The 20,832-nt window shown below is 45.0% G+C and overlaps 1 protein-coding gene across 5 annotated transcripts in view; it reads right to left on the bottom strand.

The window, feature by feature from the left end:
• Positions 1-8,206: 8,206 nt before the first annotated feature.
• rimbp2a (RIMS binding protein 2a) overlaps positions 8,207-20,832 on the bottom strand; it is a 45,288-nt gene continuing 32,662 nt past the window's right edge. For 4 of the 5 annotated variants that reach the window (XM_037484992.2, XM_037484988.2, XM_037484991.2 and 1 more), the window contains 13 exons: positions 19,284-20,105; positions 19,030-19,053; positions 17,743-17,894; positions 16,333-17,118; positions 15,918-16,073; positions 15,475-15,621; positions 14,296-14,398; positions 13,775-13,897; positions 12,164-12,333; positions 11,423-11,824; positions 11,186-11,257; positions 10,722-10,886; positions 8,207-8,733 (listed from right to left, as the gene is read on the bottom strand). In XM_037484992.2, the coding sequence (XP_037340889.2) occupies positions 8,491-8,733; positions 10,722-10,886; positions 11,186-11,257; positions 11,423-11,824; positions 12,164-12,333; positions 13,775-13,897; positions 14,296-14,398; positions 15,475-15,621; positions 15,918-16,073; positions 16,333-17,118; positions 17,743-17,894; positions 19,030-19,053; positions 19,284-20,105 (3,365 nt within the window). In that variant the 3' untranslated portion in view covers positions 8,207-8,490. The remainder of the gene's footprint in view (positions 8,734-10,721; positions 10,887-11,185; positions 11,258-11,422; positions 11,825-12,163; positions 12,334-13,774; positions 13,898-14,295; positions 14,399-15,474; positions 15,622-15,917; positions 16,074-16,332; positions 17,119-17,742; positions 17,895-19,029; positions 19,054-19,283; positions 20,106-20,832) is intronic. The other variant, XM_037484989.2, reaches the window with a different exon arrangement.

Genomic DNA, 20,832 nt, shown 5'->3' with positions numbered 1-20,832 from the left:
ATAAATCCCGGTTTATTTCCTTATCCACGTAGAGCCTCGTCTTGTTGCATCTGGGATACTCTTGGTATGTGTGCACGCGTGTGTGTGTGCGCGTGTGTGTGTTTTTTTTGGTCTCCTCCGAATGATGAGAGGGATGATTTCCTCCGGGAGCACACGGCTCGAGCTGGCACGGCAGGACAGCAACAGGCACGACTATTCCCATGGTAGAAATGAGTAAACACGCGCGCCCTCTCAGATTAACGGGACCACGTGGGTAATCGCCGCCAGGGGAAGGGCTGCGAGCAAATGAAATGCGCACGAGGTCAAAGGGATCAGTGGTTTCTCCATGACTCATTTTAATGAGCGAGAAAAAAGTATATCCTGTTTTTTTTTGTTTTTGCTTTTTTAACTTTATTCACAGATGTTAATATTGCACTAAGTAGGCCTTTATATTGATTGCGACTATTATGTGGCGGTTCTAAAGGGAGGGGGGGTTGCCAGCTGCCAGCTGCATATTCCCAGTCCATAGCATCAGTTGGGATCATATCAGGAATCAGGAATCAAGAACATTTATTGCCAAAAATATGTTAGGAAGGAATATGACTTGGCGGTTGGTGAAAAACGACTTACAGTAAGACATATTGCGTAGGATGAAGCAGATTGATCTAAACAAAACAGCTTGTGGTGTCAAACAAAGGCACGACAAATGCTCACAGGGCTGAAAAACAACAACTCAAAGAAAGAAAAGTTCAAAGTATTCTTTTTTCTACATACATTAGGCCTTCGGGCCACATTTGACATCTTAAAACTTTGGTTAATTACTCGCCCCCCCCCCCCTCCCCCTCCTATTTTTATGTGTATCACATCATCTGCCTTCACCTGAAATCTCATTATAACACGCTTCAGCCTAAACTTAAACTGCAGTGGTGTCTTGTTGGATGTCCCCAGCAACCAGGGAAAAGGTCAAATTGGGTTATGCAGTCTGGGTAGTTTATGCAGTTTAGGCACCATGGCATCCGCCCACATCGGACTAAGGTCTGACACCAGATTTAAGGTGAAGAACTACCGCTGTTTTTGAGCTTGAACATCACTGAATACCTGTTGTCTGAAACAAATGTGCTTTACCGGCAGGATAATTAATACCAGCCAGCGGGACCAGCTGTGTCCGCTGCCTCAATGTTGGTTTTATTACGAGGTGGTAACATTGCCAAGTGACAGCAATACGCATGCAGGCATCATTGGCATTTTCTCCACTGCCTATAGAGGCTGATTGAAATAAATATGGGCCTTAGAGGGACTGTTAGGGATCACTGAGAGCCAATACAACTTTGAAGAACTACTGGAGTCCCTGTTATCTCAGGGGAGTAACAGGATTTCTCGGTCCAGCTTGCTCTAGTGTTTATAGAGCAGGGTTGGCACACGCATTGCATTTGGAAGCCACTGAGCTATAATTTGAGCAGTTTGTCTGTGGTTTTGGCCCGATGAGATTATTAAAGCTGACAGTGGCAGAGGTCAACGACTATTGAGTCCGGGAACGTCTCCAGATCTCAGTTGTTGTTCCAGTCGCGCAACCTGCTGCTGGTGCTGCTGCTGTGGAGAGGTCTCTCCCGGTGCACTGCCTGTGACTCACATTGGTCCGGACCACCAGCTGCCAAAAGCTTCCGGAGGACACTTGACGCGGGGAAACGTATAGAGACCATAAATGTCTTCGGCGGCGCTTGGTTTTAACTGTTGAAATGAATACACATTGGAAGAAACGACCTCAGCGCAGACTGGTCGGATCGAAAGGTTAGTAGGGACTGTTGCTTCTTTTAAGCCACGAGCAATGTTTGTGACCCCTCGTGAGGGCAATGTCGGCCGGACGGTTGGTTGATCCCCCGCTTCGTTCCAGGCTGAAACATCTCAACAGCTATTGGATGGACCGCCATGGAATTCGGTGCAGATGTTCAAGCCACCCTCAGGGTGAATTGTAATCACTTTAGTGATTACTCTACTTTCCTGTAACACCATTACCAGGTCAACATTTTAATTTGTCTAATACTTTGGTTCATGACCAAACACCCTCACAGCTAATTACGTTCCCATCATGCACAGCTGTACTTTTGCTTAGCTCTAATTAGCAGATTTTAGCACGCTAATATGGCAAACAGCCGCTAGCACGGCTGAAGACCCCCACTATTTGATCTGCTGGTTGGTTTTTAATATGTTGCATGAATGAAACGGTGTGTTTAAAGGTACCACCTTACTCACGGTTTCTTTCACCGCCAAAACGGAATCACCTGTTCATTCAGTGTGGCATTCTCATCTCTGACGCCACTTTAGGGACTTTTTGCATGAAATCATGTACATCACTTTCAATGAGACCTGACTTCAATAAATATCAAAACACAGATGATTCAACTAGGAAGTTTACATTTACGGAAACATTTGATCTAAAATGAAAACCCTTTAACAAAAGGAAAATACAACTACACTAGTAGTATAACATGTATTGAACTGTGTATGAACAAAACAGGACATTTCTGAAAGTTGGCCCCCAGGTGAGCTATGACTCACCTCCTCGGTGCAAACTGGGGTCGTCACATGATTGCTACATCTATTAACCTTTACTGACACTAATCCAGCTCACTGATGGATATTAAACCAGCAATTTTCCATCTTAATAATCCCATTGTCTTAACTGTCATCAATCAAACAAAGATTAGATCAACTCATCTATGTGGTTGCCAGGGCAGCACATGAATAGAATATTAACAGAAAGGGTGATTCAAGAATACCCGGCACTATTGAATCCATTAGCATTTATAAAGCCATCCGAGTGTAAATCATTGCAAACTGCTTCTGGATTCTGTACTCGGATCTCCGGGGAAGTGCCGCAGTCCATTTCCTGAACATAAAGCGGAAGGATATAACACTTTGCACCGCAGTCTGCCAAGAGGAGGCGGCCGCTCTTTTCAACACTCTCGGCTCTCCAGCCAAGTTGTGAGCAGCGAGCGTCTTCCACTTCTAACAGTCTCACCCGAGGATGAATCGCCAAGACAAAGCCCTCGTCCTGCCTCCTGCCCTCCAGCCCCGGCAGGAGGCCCCAGATGAGTTACGGGTCGGCTGGTATATCCTTCCACGGACTGCCTGCCCTGGACGGCAAAGAGGCTTGCCTCAAAACCACCTGCTGGGGAACACGTGGACGTGGGAACGGAGGGAGGGAAAATTGGCCCGTAAACGACTACATGCAAAGAAAGAGCTCCAAGAGGATATACAAATATGCCTCAGGGACCTTGAGCCGGTTGATTTGGCCCTGCATGTATCCATTGAAGGATGTATAACAAAAGGGCCTTGAACAAAAAGCACACACCTATTTTATATGCAGAGCAACTTGTAGTACCATTCACGTCCCCCCCCCCCCATCTACACCTCTGCAACACACATTTACTGTATGAGCTTCAGGAAGTTTTTTAAAAAACTGTTCCAAGAGACTTCAAAAGGAGTCTCAAACTCACGTCTCGGTGTGTCAAAGTAAAAAATTAAAATATTCTACCTGTGAGATCCCTGCTGGGATTTTGGGGGAAGGAGGGTAAAATGGACATTGACTGTTTAACTGGCACTCTGAGCTTTTTGTGACGTATTCATAGAGTCCAGCAGAAGACGGATGTCTCCCCCCCCACCCCCCCGACCCCCTAGTCAGCCCTCTGGTGACATGGCAGGCAGGACGAAAGCAAGTGATAGAGAGGTTACAACTGGCAAGAATTTTAAACATCCATCGGGCCCTCGGGAACTCCGCAGACTTACAGCTCAATAAAGATCTGTTGGATATCGAGGGAAAATAAGGGCAGCAGCCAGCGGATGAGGGGGGGGGGGGGGGGAGAGGGTCTATGAGAAAAAGCAAGGGAGGGGCGTGGACAGGGAGAGATGGGAGCATCGGGAAAATATATAAGCAACAAAACATATAACGTTACTCAATGATTGATACATTCCACCTCCCCCCCCTCCCCCCGAGGGCACAGTGGGTGTTTCAGTACTGAAACGCTGCAGTATTCGCTCTGTCTCTGAGTTTCTCTCCTGCTGATTAAATCCACGTTGAAATCAAGCCAATGGTAAACACAAATATGCAGTAGAAAGAAAAAGCAGGGAGGGGGGGGGGGGCAAAGGACTATTTCTCAAGTTCATCCTCACACCCGTTTCCTGATGTAAATGCGGCTCTTGTGGTAACTGTGTCGACATCAGCAAATCAAATACGTGACGAGATGAGGAACCTTAACGTCTCCCGTCCCTCGCTGGGAAACTGCAGTCTTTCCACTTGCACCCAAAGTGAAAAGCGCTGCTGCCCCCCAGAGCGCCGCGACGTAACAGCATGAACCGACGTGTCCGCACTGGCCATTTGGAAATGTGCACACAGACACAGCGAGGCCTTTTCATTCTAAAACAGAGATATAAAACACGGGAAAGGAGATGAATGCTTAGAAATATAGAAATGTATATATATATATAGGGAAATTAGCTATGAATTTGTGTTATTTCTCTTTTCACACTTTTGAAATGCCACATGTTGATCACATGCAGGCGTCCTTGTTGGAGTGCGCTTTGGGACTAGTTGTTCCAGTATAATTTCAAAGTTCATCACAGGCTCCTTTCACTCAGACAGTTTGAAGTCACAGTCTGACAGTCAACATCTGTCGGGCTTCAGATCTCATTTACCGGCACTTCACTTACTACTTGTTGTCGTTGCCTGGAAGCCAAGCCACCCCCCCCCCACCTACCCCCGCCCTGATGTCTCGTTATTTAGGAATCTAACGTGTACTGACAGTCAGTCCTGTTGTTTATGAAGCGCGGAGCAGGCTTGTGTGGACTCGGCATCGTCACCATCCCTTCGGCCTTTTGTCCCCGATGTGATGACAGGCAGGATATGACTTGCTGTGAGATTCTTGGGCTGAATGTTGGATTCAGATGAAAAATGTAACTCAATAATAAGTGTCGCATGAATCAGTCCATCAAACCATTATAATTTGTCATGTCTTGATCAAACTGATCACAAAAGATAACTGTCATCCCGTTACTGTCATTCATTGATGAGAGCCGGGCGTCACGGAGAGTTTCTCTGAGGCTGATACAGGGATTTTCTCTCCAATCACTTGTTGCAGTCGATCACAACCTGAGGGTTTATGAATAAATAACACCAACAGTGGATGTTTGATTACGGCCAATATTCTTCAAGGAGAGAAACCCCTGGAACCCATTCGACACAGTTGCTATTGACAAGCATTTTACCTCCACTGTGAGAAGCTGTTGGTTGCAGCCACACAAATTAGCCACAAACCCTTGTTTAATATTGATCCTGGACACAGAAACCCGGTTGATTCACTGTGCTAACGTCAGACTTTGCCGTCATCTAAGGGTTTTTTCTGTTATAATGTCACATCTCTGACACGGGGATGATTAAAGATGCTCAAATCCATAAAAGCCGTCAGTCAGCGCCATCATATAAAATATAACAGCTTTGTAAATTTAACCCACTTTAAATTAAGTATTTCTGTATTATACTGCTTTAAACACTATCATGATGTGGATGAATTTATTTTATTATTATTATTAAACATATCCTGCTGTATTAAATGCAACATCTGACCCGCCACCCATGAGTGAAAAAAAGATTTCCACACAAACTTAAAAAATATCAAATTTAATTTGGTTATAAAAGTTGTATTTTGACATGCACACCCATACATAATGATCACCATGAATACTGTCCAATGACTTTGCTTTTTCTTTTTCTTTTTTAAACCTTGATTCACAAAGCAAGCACATACGGTGGACCGATACATGTGATTTCAAAGGACACAATGGAGAATGCTCGCAGTCGGTTACAGGTGGAAGGAATCTCAGTGCACCAACACAAAGAGCTGTCGTAAAACCAGGTAGAAACATTTATAAATGATCTACAAATGGATCAAAAGTACAAAAGCTGCACAGCGTTTGGAGACACTACTAACCCATTCACAGGTGGATGATTTGGTACTGGGACGCCGTCTTAGTTATTCGACTTTGTGAAAGAGAAATTATGCATAAACCGCTTTGGAACAAAAGTCATGTAAACGTATCACCAGCAGAAACTTTTCTTACATTCCATTTTGGCAAACACTCTCTTGTCATTGCATTTAATCATTAAAATGAACAAATCGTTAGGGGAGAGAACCCTTAAGTGCAAGTTGAAACAAGCGACAACGAGCGATAAACAGGACGGAATGAATATGTCAAAGTAAACAACGAGTAGAAGATTTTTAAATTATTAAAGCTATGAGTATTATTCCTCTGGTTAATAATGTATTTCTTGTGCACTATTAGTCACCTTTGCATCACACAAAATGTAGCTTTTCCTTTAACTAATCCGATTTCTTTTATTTGGTTTCAAATGTTAAATTCCATCTAATAACTTCTATAATCTGATATAAATAACACACATAGTGACTGTCTCCTCGGGAGTGAGATAGTGAGGTAGGACAGGAAGGTTGAGGTGTGTTCGGGCCAACAGATGAATACTTTTCAAATATCTGCTCTGACTTCATGTGATCACTGAGCTGAAAGCTTGTCATTGCAATTGGAATTTCTTTGGTTGCATTTTTAGAATTTGATTTGCTTCCAATCTTTCCGATATGAAGAGAAAAAAGTTTGAGTTGAATTGTTTTTTAATAAGCCAAAGACTACAAATTAAATTTGAACTGATTATTGAAAAACTGTCATTTTAAACAAATAATTAAAAAAATAATTTGGATACATTTTTCTGTTAAATGCTGTCATTCGAAATCAATGATCACATAAAATACTTCACTCAGCATTTTTCTACTCCTTGCAGTATCATCTAGGACACATTTTGGAGATTTTTTACGTTGACAGGAAACTATTAAGTGAAGTTACTTATTTGATTGCATTTCCTGTTGCAAATCTTTTAGTGGCATTATGCAAATAGGTTTCCTTAACTATGAAGACTTGATTGCAACATATAAAAACATTCAGTTAGTCAAGAGACTAAATGGAGCAACAAGAATAATGTGTCTGCAGACTCTGGCTTTGGGTACACGTGCTTGATCAATGTTAAATAATCCAAGATCGTAAGAATAAAGTAAAACATATTCTGTGCCAGATTCCATTTCCAATGATATAGTCCTTATGTACTGTTAGTACAAGTCATGTAGAGCATAAAAGGACACATTAAATACGTCAGTGATGTCTCTCCACAGACCTTGGGGTAAATGAAAACAGAACCAGTGAACAATGCACACCGAGACATTTTGATTTGGGATTTCTCCGAGGCTTCGCCGTGGCCCTCTACATCAACATGAAAGAACACAAGCCAACGCTGCCACAGGCCACGGAGGTAGCGGCACTTCACTCAACCACACAACCAAGAACTACGTGGCCTCTGCTTCAGAAAAAGAAAAAAAAACAAGAACACACCAACGTGAACGGTGCAAAACATGAATTCACCACAAACGGCCTCAAACCCGCACACACACACACTCACACACACACACAAAACTCTGGTCTTTTACCAATCAAAACACCCACCTTTGTGCAATAGGAAGACGGACACAAAATGTAGTCTTGAACTAGGCGTTTCATGACAGTTTGACAGCAAGAACACCAAACATTTCTGCTCTTATTTCATTGTTGAATATGACAAAGCACAAGCGACCCGTCATGAAACAAGAAAGCCTGGTGAAAATCAGCTGAGGAATGTCAGGCTCATATTGTTCTCATAAAGGCCACTGAGACAGCAAAGCCCGCCTCTGAAGTTAATGCCCTGTCGCCAATCTGCTAGTTCTTTCCCCACAACTCCTTTCATCACAGAAGAACACCCACTACGATGAAATCACAGGTACAAGTGGAAATGTTTCTTTCCTTCCCACATATGCTACCGCCTCTCTGTGATATTGCACTGAATAAAGGCTTTGAGTTAGCAGCCAGCGTTCCTTCACGGAACGCCTTGATAACAGTGTAGTCTATTTGTGATGTTCTTAAGAGGACTGTGGACTCTCGTTTTCCATGTTGTGACATCAATACTGTGCAACATTGATGTTGTTTTTCTTTTGTCTTTTTTGGCTGAGAAAGAAGCCTGTTACAAACGTAGATGTACCCAGAGGCTTTGTTTTCATAGCTACCCTGCTTAAAACAAATGTATAGTTCCTTTGACTAGTGATAGAAAAAAGAAAAGTACATGTCATGAAAATCCTAGTTGTTGTTTTTTTTTTCTTAAACGATCCGTTGATTTAAAATACATCACAGTAATATGTTTTTGTGTGCGCGGGTGACCTCTGTCTCTTGGTTTTGGCACTGCACTATACATCATTGAGTTGATTTGTATCCATCACCGTACATGAACAACTGTGTCACTGGTTATATTAAAATAGGCTCACACGCTCACATCCTCTCCGTCGTGTGTTGTTGGAGCAGAGTTGATTGTGTGGATGCAATATACAGAGCCTGTGGGCGCACTGCACACGTACGCCTTTTTTTTGTCTTTTATTTCACAGGGGAAAGTCTCTTCAGGAGCTTCTTGCCTTTGGAGAGAAGCCCTTTCTTCTTCTTGTTTGCCAGGTCTTGGTCCCGGGGATCGCGGGGCTCCTTCGGGATGTGGGGGCCCCTCGTGGGGCTGAGGGGCCGCATGGTGCCTGGGAGGAGGGGCCGAACTATCGGGGACGGCGCTCGGACAGGTGGGGACTCGTTGTTGACAGCGTTGGTGGTTTCTGTGGTTTCCGTGGTCACCTGAGGAAGAAAGCCATGGGGAGGAGTGGAGGCATGGGGCAGCGTATTACAAAAGAAAAAAAAAAAAACACTTTTCCAATGCAGACTACGCCTGAATCTATCCGTCTGTTGGTCCTCGCTCTTCATCAAACTTCAATCTGTATTGCTTGTACTGTACGATGAGCAGTGTACAGGCCTCTGAGCTCCTCCTGAAGTCGCTGAGCACATAATAAACAACTTTCCTGCTGATTCATGCGTGCAAGTGTTGCCTGATGGTACTCGTTGAGAAACACGTCTGACTAATTTCATCCGGTAATTCAAGTGAATACTTTGTTATTACCTTCAGCAAGGAGGTCACGTCTTTGATCATGGTGGTTGTTTGGCAGAAAAACTCAAATGTCTCAAACTCAATTTCCTCCGATTAAAGGTCAACTCATCGGACAAGTAAGAACTCATTGGCTTCTCTCTCTTAAAATTCTACAGACAAAATATTAAACAGATGAATCTATCTTAAAACCTACGTGTGACATTAATTCACATGCTCACACACACACACATTGTATAATATGCAGAAGAAACACTAAAGAGGAAGCCATCAAATGTTAAACCCAACGTCAGCACGACACACAGCTGCAGAAGGCGAACCACCTATAGGCCATCAGTGGGGAACATACAGTACAGTAATATAGACACAATACAACACCCAAGGACGCAACTGTAGATACCAGGCTTCTCAACTAATGCAGCAGCAGCTGGATACAGTGATGCATTCAGAAGCATCTTCCATGAACATTTGTATTTTGGTTTATGGCTTTTTAGTCTAAATGCTTTAAATTGTCATATGTATAATATGTGATTAATTGTAATTTTACCAAAACATTAAAACCAGGAAAAAGTGCAGTTTGTGATACATCAGCACGGAAAAATCAAAGAGCCGTCCGCTGTCTCCTGCGAGCTGCGTGCATTTGAGTTTGGTATCTCAAGTTGCCGACTTACGGTACAAAGCGAACAAAAGCCATTTATGGTGTGAAATGAACAATCTTCTTCTGTTTGTATGTTTTGTTTTGCCAAGCGGGTGAGGAAAAACAAAATAAGAAATCAGATGTGGCAGCAAAGTTTCCGTCGCTTTAAAAAAAAAAAAACCCACACCACTGTGAAAACTGAAAAACAACAACACCATCAACAACAACAACAACAACAACACCAACACACCGAACACAAAGCGCCAGAAAAAAAATGTTTTTGATATCCAATTTCTTTCTTTTATTGTTCCATTGTAACAATACAGTATGGATGTATCAGTGCTGCGACTGGTTTTGTCTCTCGAGCTCGGAGCAAACATGGCATATCCACTGTTAACCGCGCTGAAAAATAGATTTGATGTGTGTGCAATATACATAAAGAAACAAAGCCTCTTTCAAGGAAACACAGCAGTCGAATCAAGAAAGTTAATATAAAATGTAGTATGAAAAAGGCATGCTCCTCTCTCTTTCTCATCTTTAAAGTTTCCCTCAGATAGCCATTGTTATGTGTTTAATAAAGCACTTATTATTATACACAATAACACCATTTTGATTTTGTGTATCAGTGCAAAGAGACACCAAATAATGTTGGGTCAAGGAATGAGTTGAGCCTTTTCCAAGTCCTCCTTAACCAGTGCTACATGCATAGATCACCCGCAGAGCTCCCACAGTCTGACCCCCCCCTCTGTCCACAGGCTTTGCTTCGTCCTTTCTTTGAGACTCAGAAAGGTGTCAACACTGGGTAGGTTGTTGGTTTTTTTGTTCCCCCTCTTTCCAAAGGGCGTGGGATTGTGGGGTCGGGGGGGGGTTGTTAGTTTGTATAGAGTCACCACTGTCACCACATGGACAAACACACACAATGAACAGCACACAGACGGCAGGTGGAGGAAGCGAGAAGACGAAAATCAAGAGAGGGAGAGAGAGAGAGAGAGGACGGAGGATGGATGAACACAGGGCCTAGCGCTGAGAGCGGCGGTGATGGTGTACCCGTTTGCCCTCTGAGACGCTGGAGGCAGAATTGGCGGGGGCCCGGTTGGCAGGCTCTTCCTGGGGGTAGTGGGACGGAGTATCGGTCAGATACACCTCCACGTCATCAGGCACTTCTTCCAGGAAGTTAGAGGGAACCAGGCCGCGGTGGCCGTTGATCTCGCCCTGTCCAACGGGGAGAGGAAGAGCGCAGGCGGTTCTGTCAAGGGGCGGCTGGACTTGATGCGTTTATTTTTTTTACCAAAATCAGCATGTCGACCTAATTTACACTTTCAATACCCTGGTCCCATTTTTCATTTAATTCAGGTTTGAAAAAAGCAATTCACATATTCATTATTCTTCTACATTTATTTAAACGTACCACATTTATGTTAAACATACCACATTTTATTTTTGTTATGAGAAGACTGATGCCGGTCATAATAATGTCTAAAATAAAGCAAAAATGGCCAAGCGGTACTCACATAATAGAATCCATCCTCATCAATATCTCCAAAAACAGCCATGATGTCACCAGCACAGAAGGTCAACTCGGCCTATCAGAAGACAGAGACACAGAAAAACAGTTGTAAAAGCAATGTGATCTAGGTGAAGTCGACTGTGTCCTGACCTGTTATTTTTGTACAGTGGGGTCGTGGGGTCAGGGTCGTGGCTTTCTTGTATCTGTAAACATATGGGTGTCCTGTAATGAGTCTCGATACCTCGACGTCAACGTTAGGGGAGCTCTCTCGGGGGTCGTAGTCGTACAAAGCCACCATCCTCCTCGAGGCCTGGTCTCGACGCAGGCCTCTTCTGCTCTGCTCTGGAAACAACGATTCGAAGATTTCATTCCAAACAGTATTTCCTCCTGTGTTTTCCTTCCAAAATAAACTTTGTAAAGCCGAACGACAGCGGGCGACAGTGATCATTTGTACACGTCCAGCCGGCAAAGTACCTAATCTGTCCACAGGGGTGCTGAGTGGCAGGAAGCCCTGTTTAATGAGCTGGTCCATGGTCTCCTCGTCCTCCGCTCTGATCTCAGACACCATGTTACAGGGGATCAGCCCCATCCTGCCCCTCACTTCTCCTCTGTAAAACCCATCTGTGTCTTTATCACCGTATATCTGTCACAGAGGAGAGTAAACAAGTCATATCTAGTACTCAAGCCAGTAACTTTTTGTAGAAGGACTATAAATCAAGGTATTTTGCTTCCAAATGAAAGTTGTTCATTTATTTTTATTTTTATTAAATGTATTTTTATTATACATTTAATTAAATGTATTTATGATAAATATCACATTTTGAATCACTATGGTGCATTATTTGCAACATAGTGATTGAGTTTAATGAGAGTTTGAATGATTAAAAAAGATTAATTGCAGAGAAATAATTTTACTGATTTTACAGTCCATACAGCAAACAACTAGCACCTTGTAAAAATAAGTAAAAACATAAACCCCCACCCTAATGATCTGCCCCTCTTTGAAGGGCAGCTCCTCGTCAGCTGCGTCCGGGTTGGGGGACATGGACAGAGGGTCGTAGTCAAACAGGGCCACAAAGATCCTGAAGGACTCGTCGGGCTCGGACTCGTCGTAGTAGGTGGGAGAGCGACGGTCCCGGTCCCTGAAGCCATCTTAACACATTGAAGAAAAAACAAATTGCAATCACCCTGCATCAATGGAGAGAACAACCTTTTACCAGGACATTTGAAAGAAAGGCTTTGTTTCTTTGGGGAAAATTAAATATTTGCAAACTGTTTTTTGTCTTTGGCTTCTGTAAAAATGTGAGCCTTCGGTTTGGATGTTTGATCACAGATTTTGAGGCTCTGCAGCAAAACGTAAAGCAATTGGCTAATGAAATTTACCGTTTCACACAGTGTATAGTGCTTGTATGGTGAGCAAGCCCATACAGAATGTTTACATAATGATGTGTCTTAGACATGCTTCAAAGAAATCAATGGGAGGATATTTTTGGGGAGCTTAACACATCTCATTGATTTGCTGTATTGCATGACAGATTTGATATTTCTGTCTAGCCATAATTGTGCCTGTTAGCATGCAGGAAAGAAATCAGTGGTCAGTCAACTAATTTGATAATTTACTGAATAATACACACATGCACCAACCATTACACACACATACACACACACACTTACGTACATTAATTTAATTTACATTACAAGTAATTTCATGTTTTTTTCTAGTTTTTAATTATTCAGTGAGAGACAGACGAAGAGCAATACAGACCATGGTGCAAGACACAGAGAGGGTGATTCATGGACATGACACCACACCAGAAACACACAAGACTCACACATGCATGCTAAAAATACGGAAAATGAGCCAAAAGACAAAGATTTAGCTCCATGTGTCTATTTCGAAAAAAAATCTTTAATTCTGAGATCCAAAACAAAATTTCTCACAAATTGCCAATAATAGTAGCAGCAAAGGGCTTAATCAGAAATGGGTAGTTGTGGAAGTGTTCTTAGTAGTTTTTGATTTGAAATACGAGCATGATGGGAAGTGCACTGCGCCTCGCCGAGCATCTGCCGACGTACAGGCGGCTCGGTAATTTAATGTGGCATGACCGTTTCCAATAGCTGGTATTTCAAACTCAAGAAACGACAAAAAAACTGAAACAAAGAAAGCAGTCGACGTGTACTCCGTCTGCCACTAATACTTCTCCTACATGTCATGCATGAATGCCCTCATTAAAAAGATGCTGTGGGTGTGGTTGTGCCACGAGGGGAAGGGGTTTAGCAGGCATCTGGACTTCAGTGCAGTGAGTGAGGCATTCTCTGAGCAGTCAATCAATCATTTATCATCTGCAGCTATGGGAAGGTTCATCCTGGACCCCAGGTATGGCTTGCCAGTGGGTCTACCAATTCAGTGCAGTGCAGTCATGCTGTTCAACTGTAAGCATAATACTATCTAGTATTATTTGAGACAAAGAAACAGGCACTTGCAGGTGTCCACAGCTATTTTGTGCTGTTTGCCAGTTGCTGGTGGCAGTTGTTTTTTCTTTTTTTTTTGTCGCCATGCTGTGGTGATAGAAACAGGACTGCAGGCACATACCATGGGGTGACCTGGTGCCGCCCATGTGCCTGCGGGAAGACCACGTCCTGTGCCGAGCTACTCTGCCATAGTAAACATCCTCGGTGATGGGGTTTGCCTCACCGCTATTGTCAAAGGTTACCTCTACAGGAAACACCAATTAGAGGGTGACGGGGTTACAATGCAAGGCTCAACATTCCCTTTCTCAAAGGTTAACTGAAGATCTGCGTTGCCACCTGAGGCGTCTCCTTGCTTGTCACAATGTAAAAACAGACACACAGGAGAACGGCTACAGCAAAACTCATCATGACTGGTTTATCAGAGTAGATTAGCATATCAGCGTGTAGGCAATTTAAGAAAAGTCAGTCAGCTTGTGGCATCGTAAAAACCTGTGCAAGATGTTCAGGTAGTGGAGAGCATGAGCATGGTTCATAGACACAGAGGTGATCCGGAGACACGGAGAAGCTCAGGATGGTTTTTAACAGAACAACAAACACGTGTGTGTGTTCTAAATGTCCCTCCCTCCACCCGTCCATACTGACCAATGGAGGGGACCATCAGAGGTCTTCTCTGAGGCTGGGGACCGCCGTGATGGTTTCTTCTGCACGGCTCCCGGTCGTGGCGGCCTCCAGCAGCCGTGCTGTTCTGGAACGCACAAAAGAGTACAGAGAAAAACATTCGCAAACATTAAAGATTCACGAGCTGCTCACGGACACGAGACTCACAAAACAAAGCGAGTGCGGGAAGAAAAAAAAAAGCGCATGTCGACATACTCGTACAGATTGTATGTAAACAAAGTCATGCAGCACTCACAGGCAGGCACACTGAAACACAGACGCGTAGACACGCACTCACACACACACACACACACACACACACACACACACACACACACACAAGCCCACAGGAAATTTCAACATTCCAATATCAAGCAAATGCTGATTAAAAAACTGTAAAAAAAATATCAAAGAAAAATAAATCTGCCAGACATCAATTAGCAGTGTTCTACCTTATATTACTGTGTCCAACACTAAAGTGTTCACACCCAGTCTCTCCGTGTGTCTCTCTCCAAGGTGCGAGTCGCATTCACACCCAGTTTATTTGAGTTTCTCTCCATGAAGCTGACACATTCAAACCCAGCTTCTTTCTCTCTGTTGCTCTCACACTGAAGCCTCGCAGCGTCAGTGTTCCCTCTTTTGAATTTGTGGCGGCAGGCCTCCGATCCTACCAACAACCACCTACTACCTTGTGCAATCTCAGGGCGAATTGAACTTATCTGTTTCTATTGTTAATTATTGCGTATATATATTATTTTATTCTATTTTATTCTTATATTGCACTAATTCAAATGGCTTCTGATTCTGAGAGGATTATAGTTTTGATGAGAGGAGTATAATTACAAGCATTGGGCCAGACTTGATAGTTAAACTTTTTAATATGTTGCTTCAGAAGGTTTTGTCCCCACGGTCATGTGGAAAACGCTGCCTCAAAGCATTTAAACCCAGTCCGTCTGTCTCCATTGTGCTGAAACCTAATTTTTATTCTCTCCGTTCAAAATAAAAAATTTGAACTGATCTCAGCACACACGCCAACAACACTTATTAAATGCATGTCGAGGCAGCAGTCTCAGTTGAAGTATCTGTGCCCGTGCAGTTCACTAAGTAGTAATAAATTTGGGTGGTCATGACCTTTGGGTTTAGAATAAGTGCAAAGAACTGCACCTTGGGTGTGTTGTGCGAGTTGCGTCGACGTCCCTCTTCCAGCTGCATCTCAGAGTACAGCTCCTCCTCATCCTCTTCCATGATGTCAGACAGGTCAGAGCCCCGGCTGCTTTCGCTGTGATAATCTTCATTGTGACTATAGTGAGGCTTTTGGCAGTCACACACACACACACACACACAAACAAACACACACACGCAATTGTTTAAGTCCACATACGTACATGCGCACACCAAACACACATGGTTGGGCAAACACACAGACACACACGTGTGAACACACACAGAGACTGGAGGGTATGCATGCAACCACCCAGACATGCATGCACACACACACACACACACGCACGCACGCACGCACGCACACACCCGAACAGACGCACAGAGGTTGTCCATTGAAACAACACACATTAGGACAAAGTAAGAAGATTCATTGCTGTTCTCACCGGCCTCCCAAGCTCCGAGCCTCTGAGGAACTCATCCACCGAGGGTCCTCTCCGCCGGCCGTGCGTGAACCCTTCCTCGTCCTCCTCTTCCTCATCAGAATGATGCGGGTGAAATGAACGACCCTGCTCTCCAAATCTGGCCGGCCTCCTGTCCGCCTGAAGACATGCATGAAAAGTGAGTGAGTGAGGCCGCAGGGGGCTTACCAGTGCTACTTGATTTTTACAGTTCAACATATGGTGTAAATATATGGATAGAAAGCCACATTTTCAATAGATCGCTATATTCTTTTCATTTTAAGCTTAGTTTAATGAAATGTACTGTCTATTGTCATACTGCACGTTTTCGTTTTTTGCTTTTGGGAACCGTGCAATTCCGTTGACGTGAATGAATTTAGCATTTCCATTTCCATCAGACCTTGCCACTTTCTGCCGCCACCCTCTGGGCTGCTTCTCGGGCGATGGCTTTGGCCACGGTGTCCGGGATGAGCGTGCCTCGGGGCTGAGGGAGGATCCTCTGGGGGGAGGGGGAACGTGGATTGGCAGAGGGAGGGGCCTCGAGGGTGTGGCCATGCATGGGCGCAGAGGGCTGGGAATTGGGAGAGCGCGTTGGGTCCCAGCCCGGCTGGCCCGGTGGAAAAGCTCCCCCGTGGTGGGCTGCGTGCTCTTTGGCATCCAGGTCTCTGGCACATACTGGTCTCTGAGGTAAAGGGTGGTGATGGGGGTGGGGAAGCAGAGGCAGCTGGTGCAAGGGCCGAGGACCTTGGTGCGGATGGCGAGGCTGATGGTGCAGGGGCTGTGGCTGGGGCTGAGGGTGCGGGGGTCGGTGCTGGGGTTGCGGGGGTCCACCTGGGTGGGGAAGTCTCAGATGGGGTTGAGGGTGAGGAGCATGGGGCGGGGGTGGTTGTCCGTGTGCCTGGTGTGGGGCAGGAAGTTGGGGTGCGGCGTGAGGAAGGTGAGGGGATTGGAGGTGGGGCTGGGCGTGGGGGTGTGGAGGGGGGCCCGCGTGGGGGTGCATCGGGGGTGGCAGGGGGATTGCAGGTAGAGGCACGAGGAGGTTGTTTGGAATGACGGCGACAAGGGAGTCCTGGGATTCCCCCTGAACTGACAGCGTCCTCACGATGACTTCCCGAGCCTCCAGGCACTGAATCCGGGTCAGCTCGACAGTGACGTAGTCCGCCATCGGGAACAACACTTCAGCAATCTGGATTCCCAAAGAGAAAATAAAAGGTCAACATACACGGAAGCTTCATACGTTTTTTCTCTCACGGCATAGCTCTAAACGGTTAAAAATCTCCTCTAAAATGCATACATTTAAATAGTAATAATAAGATAAAATAAGGCCGGAAACACACTGCTGTCTGCGTTTCAACATAGCGGGTTGATTTGCTCAGCCAATCACCAGAGGGAGTGAGAGGTGTTTACAGGAACCTGGATTGAGAGGCCTGCTCTCATTCACAAGTAGATGGCACTGCTGTGCATGCGGTCGGGCCACTGATGACATAATGCTAAACTCAACATCCGATTCTATTACCGCCCCATCTGTGGTGCATGTTCTCATGTTTCAACCAGATTAAATATGATTAAAACAACTCAATCAGTGTTTTACTGTAGCTGTGTGTGGCTTGCAGGCTTTTGAAATATGGATCCCATATGCTTGGGAATCCTCCACAAACTGGTCCCTTGGTACTATTGATGCTCCTCTGAAGTCACTTAAATTCCTGTTTATTATCATTGCTGCCTCAAACCTAGATGAGCACCTCACCATCAATCACCAATGCCTATTAACAGGAGATCCAGCCTTGGTGGGTAATACCCGCTAACTCACCCTCTGTCCCTTAGTGCAGACTGCATAGCCAACGACATTTGCCCCGTTAGAGGTGCCTGTAGGGGAGAGCATGGGGGGCTTCCAGCGGACCTGTAGGACCCCTGGAGCCTGCCCACAGAGCACCTGGACATCCTGGGGAGGCTGAGGAGGGCCTGGGAGTGGAGGAGAAAACAAGTTTAAAAGTGATGTCGTCATTAAATGTTTTATTTTCACTAATATATAAGCAGTAGGAAGGGGTGTGAAGCATTCGTCAAATGCACAAATTGGTGCAAACACAACCATGCTCAGAAGTCAGTGGGGGTGGGGTGAGGGTGAGGATTCAAGGAACAAAGGAATGGGTTCATTTGTAATTCCACTTATCATATTTATATTTTGTGAATGACTGAAAAATGTATTTATACTTTGTAAATATTTACAAAGTCCATGCAGACACGGATGAAATGGCATTGCTGTTGTGCGCTGTGTTTGTGTTGGAATTCAATTGCTAATGTTACTAATGAAGTACACTAATATTTTTTAACGAAAGAAATGGAGATCTGAAATATCTTTGTGCAGAAGTATTTTTTGCAAAATCAAAATTTTGAACAATTCAGTGAGTTTAACTCGTTTAACTAGTTTGGCTCGGTGCTGTGCCATAACCTCATACTACTCTTTACGTGAACGGAAATAATGAAGAGGAATAAAAGGAAGTGGGCTTTGTGAGACAAGCGCTGCGGCCTCCGCATGCAGGACACAATGCAGAGAGGCTACAGCTCGTTCTTGGCCTTCCACTCTCCTGGATAACGGAATAAAACATGCACAACTGCAGTCAAGCAGAGGCCATCGCACACACTCATACCCAATGGACATTTCAGGGAGCAGTGGAGAGGCACTGCTTTATATAGTGCTGGTTACTACAGGCCAGGCTATAGGCTGAGGAAGTGACTCATCAGAGGAATAGCTGATCATATCGAGGGATGCGTGGCTGCTCTCTAATCAGCGATGAACTCAGTTCAGTGAGCAATCTTGGTAGATTTAATTGGAATTTGATTTCCAAAATGAAAGTCTCAAAGTATTTGGAATGTGTTACAATTAATAGATACATACGTTATAAAATTGTCTGTAGAATTGTCGGTATATGAACAATATGTTGTCCAAATCTCTTAATTTAACAATTATCATCAGTTCCATGACCATAAGCCTCTTCTGACAGTATCATAGCACAGATGTCATCTCTGCCCATTTGTTTTTACAATAAAAAAAAAATGATTTAGGAAACCCAGCCCAGGAATGACGTTTCATCCTGACCTGATCTGCAATATGCTGTTGGACCTAGACAAAATGCAATACACAACAACGGCAAGGTAAGGCAAGGATGTTCTGTACTCTTCTCCTAAAGTGATATGACATTATGTCACATGTTGGAGCTGCTATTACAGTTAACCCACAGTTAACCGAGCAGTAGCAACTCCAGCCTTCTCTTTGTTCAAAATATGTTTAAAATGTGATCATTATTAAAAAAGCATTGATAATGTATCTCTATGGAAATGAGCATTGCTGACCTGCAGCCTGGGTGCAGAACTCCACACCAGCTTCTTTCCTCTCTCTCTGCTCCAGCGGCAGTTGCCACGGCACCTGGTGCGGCTGTGCCACCACCGTCACTTTGTAAACCGTCAGGGGCTTCAGGTTGATGAAGCGTAGTCTATACCTCCCTGCCTTCACCACTGCATGCTCTGCCCCGTCCAGGAACACGTTGTGACAATAGTTACTGTTGCTGGGCAACCAGGACAGCTCGGCAGTGTCGCGCTGGATGTCATCCACCCGGAGGCCGCACGGCGCGACCACCACGTTGGCCCCCACCAGCAGGGTGCAGCGCAGCTCGTCCGACAGGCCGCGGTCCGTGACGCTCTGCACCGCCACGCGATGGACGCCGCCGTCCAGGTCCAGCTTCTCCAGCAGACACTTGGTCCTGCCGCCGTACGCTATGGTGGCGCGGTGCTCCCCGTCTACTAGCACGTTGTAGCCAGAGATGTTCCCCCAGCCCAAAGGCACTACCGGGGGCTCCCAGGCCACGATGACGCTGCGTGCCAGCTGCTTGATCAGGTTGATCTTTCGGGGATAAGGCACGACGTCTTCAGCCAGGTCCTCGGGGTCAAGCGGCCCCCCCGTCCCGTTGCTGCAGGGAACCAAGGCGTTGGCTGAGCAGCCCAGGAGGCCGTCCTGGGAGGAACCGCCATCCCCGGCCATCAAGGCCAGGGGCATGTGGTCCAGAGGGGCCAGGTCGTCTCCCCTCTCCCCCGACTCAATTGCTAGTTTTTCTTTGTCTTGGACAAATTCCACAAAATTGGAGGGAACAAGTCCTCGCTGGCCATCTAGCAGCTCCCCTGTGACACAGAAAGACATTGCATGAATAACTCGACAAACTGTGACTGTGACTCATGTTGATGAAAAAAAGGCCTGATGATTCCCTGGTCTTGTTTCTGTAGAAAAAGCAAGACAGTCCCCCCGTGATGCCAAATGCAAATGTTAAACTAAAGGCTCACTTATTTCTTCACGAGAAAAATACACAAGGAAAAGCTGTAACTTGAATACACATAATCACCATTGAGCTCTTTTTTCCTCGTGCGGTAGGGAAAGAGTGAGAGGTTAGAGAAACACTATGTAAACTTACAGTATGTCCTGTGTCCTATGTAGTAAGATTTAATGATGCTTGAGTGTCATCTTTTATATTCTCTCCAGTAGACACAGAACATTTTGAAGAATACAAACTTTAGTTTCCATGAAAACCCCTGAGCATGTATGCTGCAGTCAATGCGGGAGGGAGGAGTGCAGCCCAGATTTGCACTGTGCCTTCTCCCCCAAAGGGAAGGAGTTTGTCTTTTCATACCCTCTTGGTCCTTCAATCCCTTTCTCCACAGAGGCCTGGGAGACCTTAAGACCATCTGTGGGCTTCTGTGTGTTCCCGTGCTAATGAGTGCGTGTTTTGCTTGTGTGTGCTGATGACTAAACTGAGCCCGGCTGGATTAGTCATCGGGCTAAAAGGGACCCAGGTCCCATCTCGGCGACAGCTTGGTCCGAGGCACTCGTCTCCCTTCTGCGTGGTAAATACAA

Source organism: Pungitius pungitius, chromosome 18 (genome assembly GCF_949316345.1).
Source record: "Pungitius pungitius chromosome 18, fPunPun2.1, whole genome shotgun sequence".
Lineage (NCBI taxonomy): Eukaryota > Metazoa > Chordata > Actinopteri > Perciformes > Gasterosteidae > Pungitius > Pungitius pungitius.
This window is presented reverse-complemented; position numbering and strand designations above follow the sequence as displayed.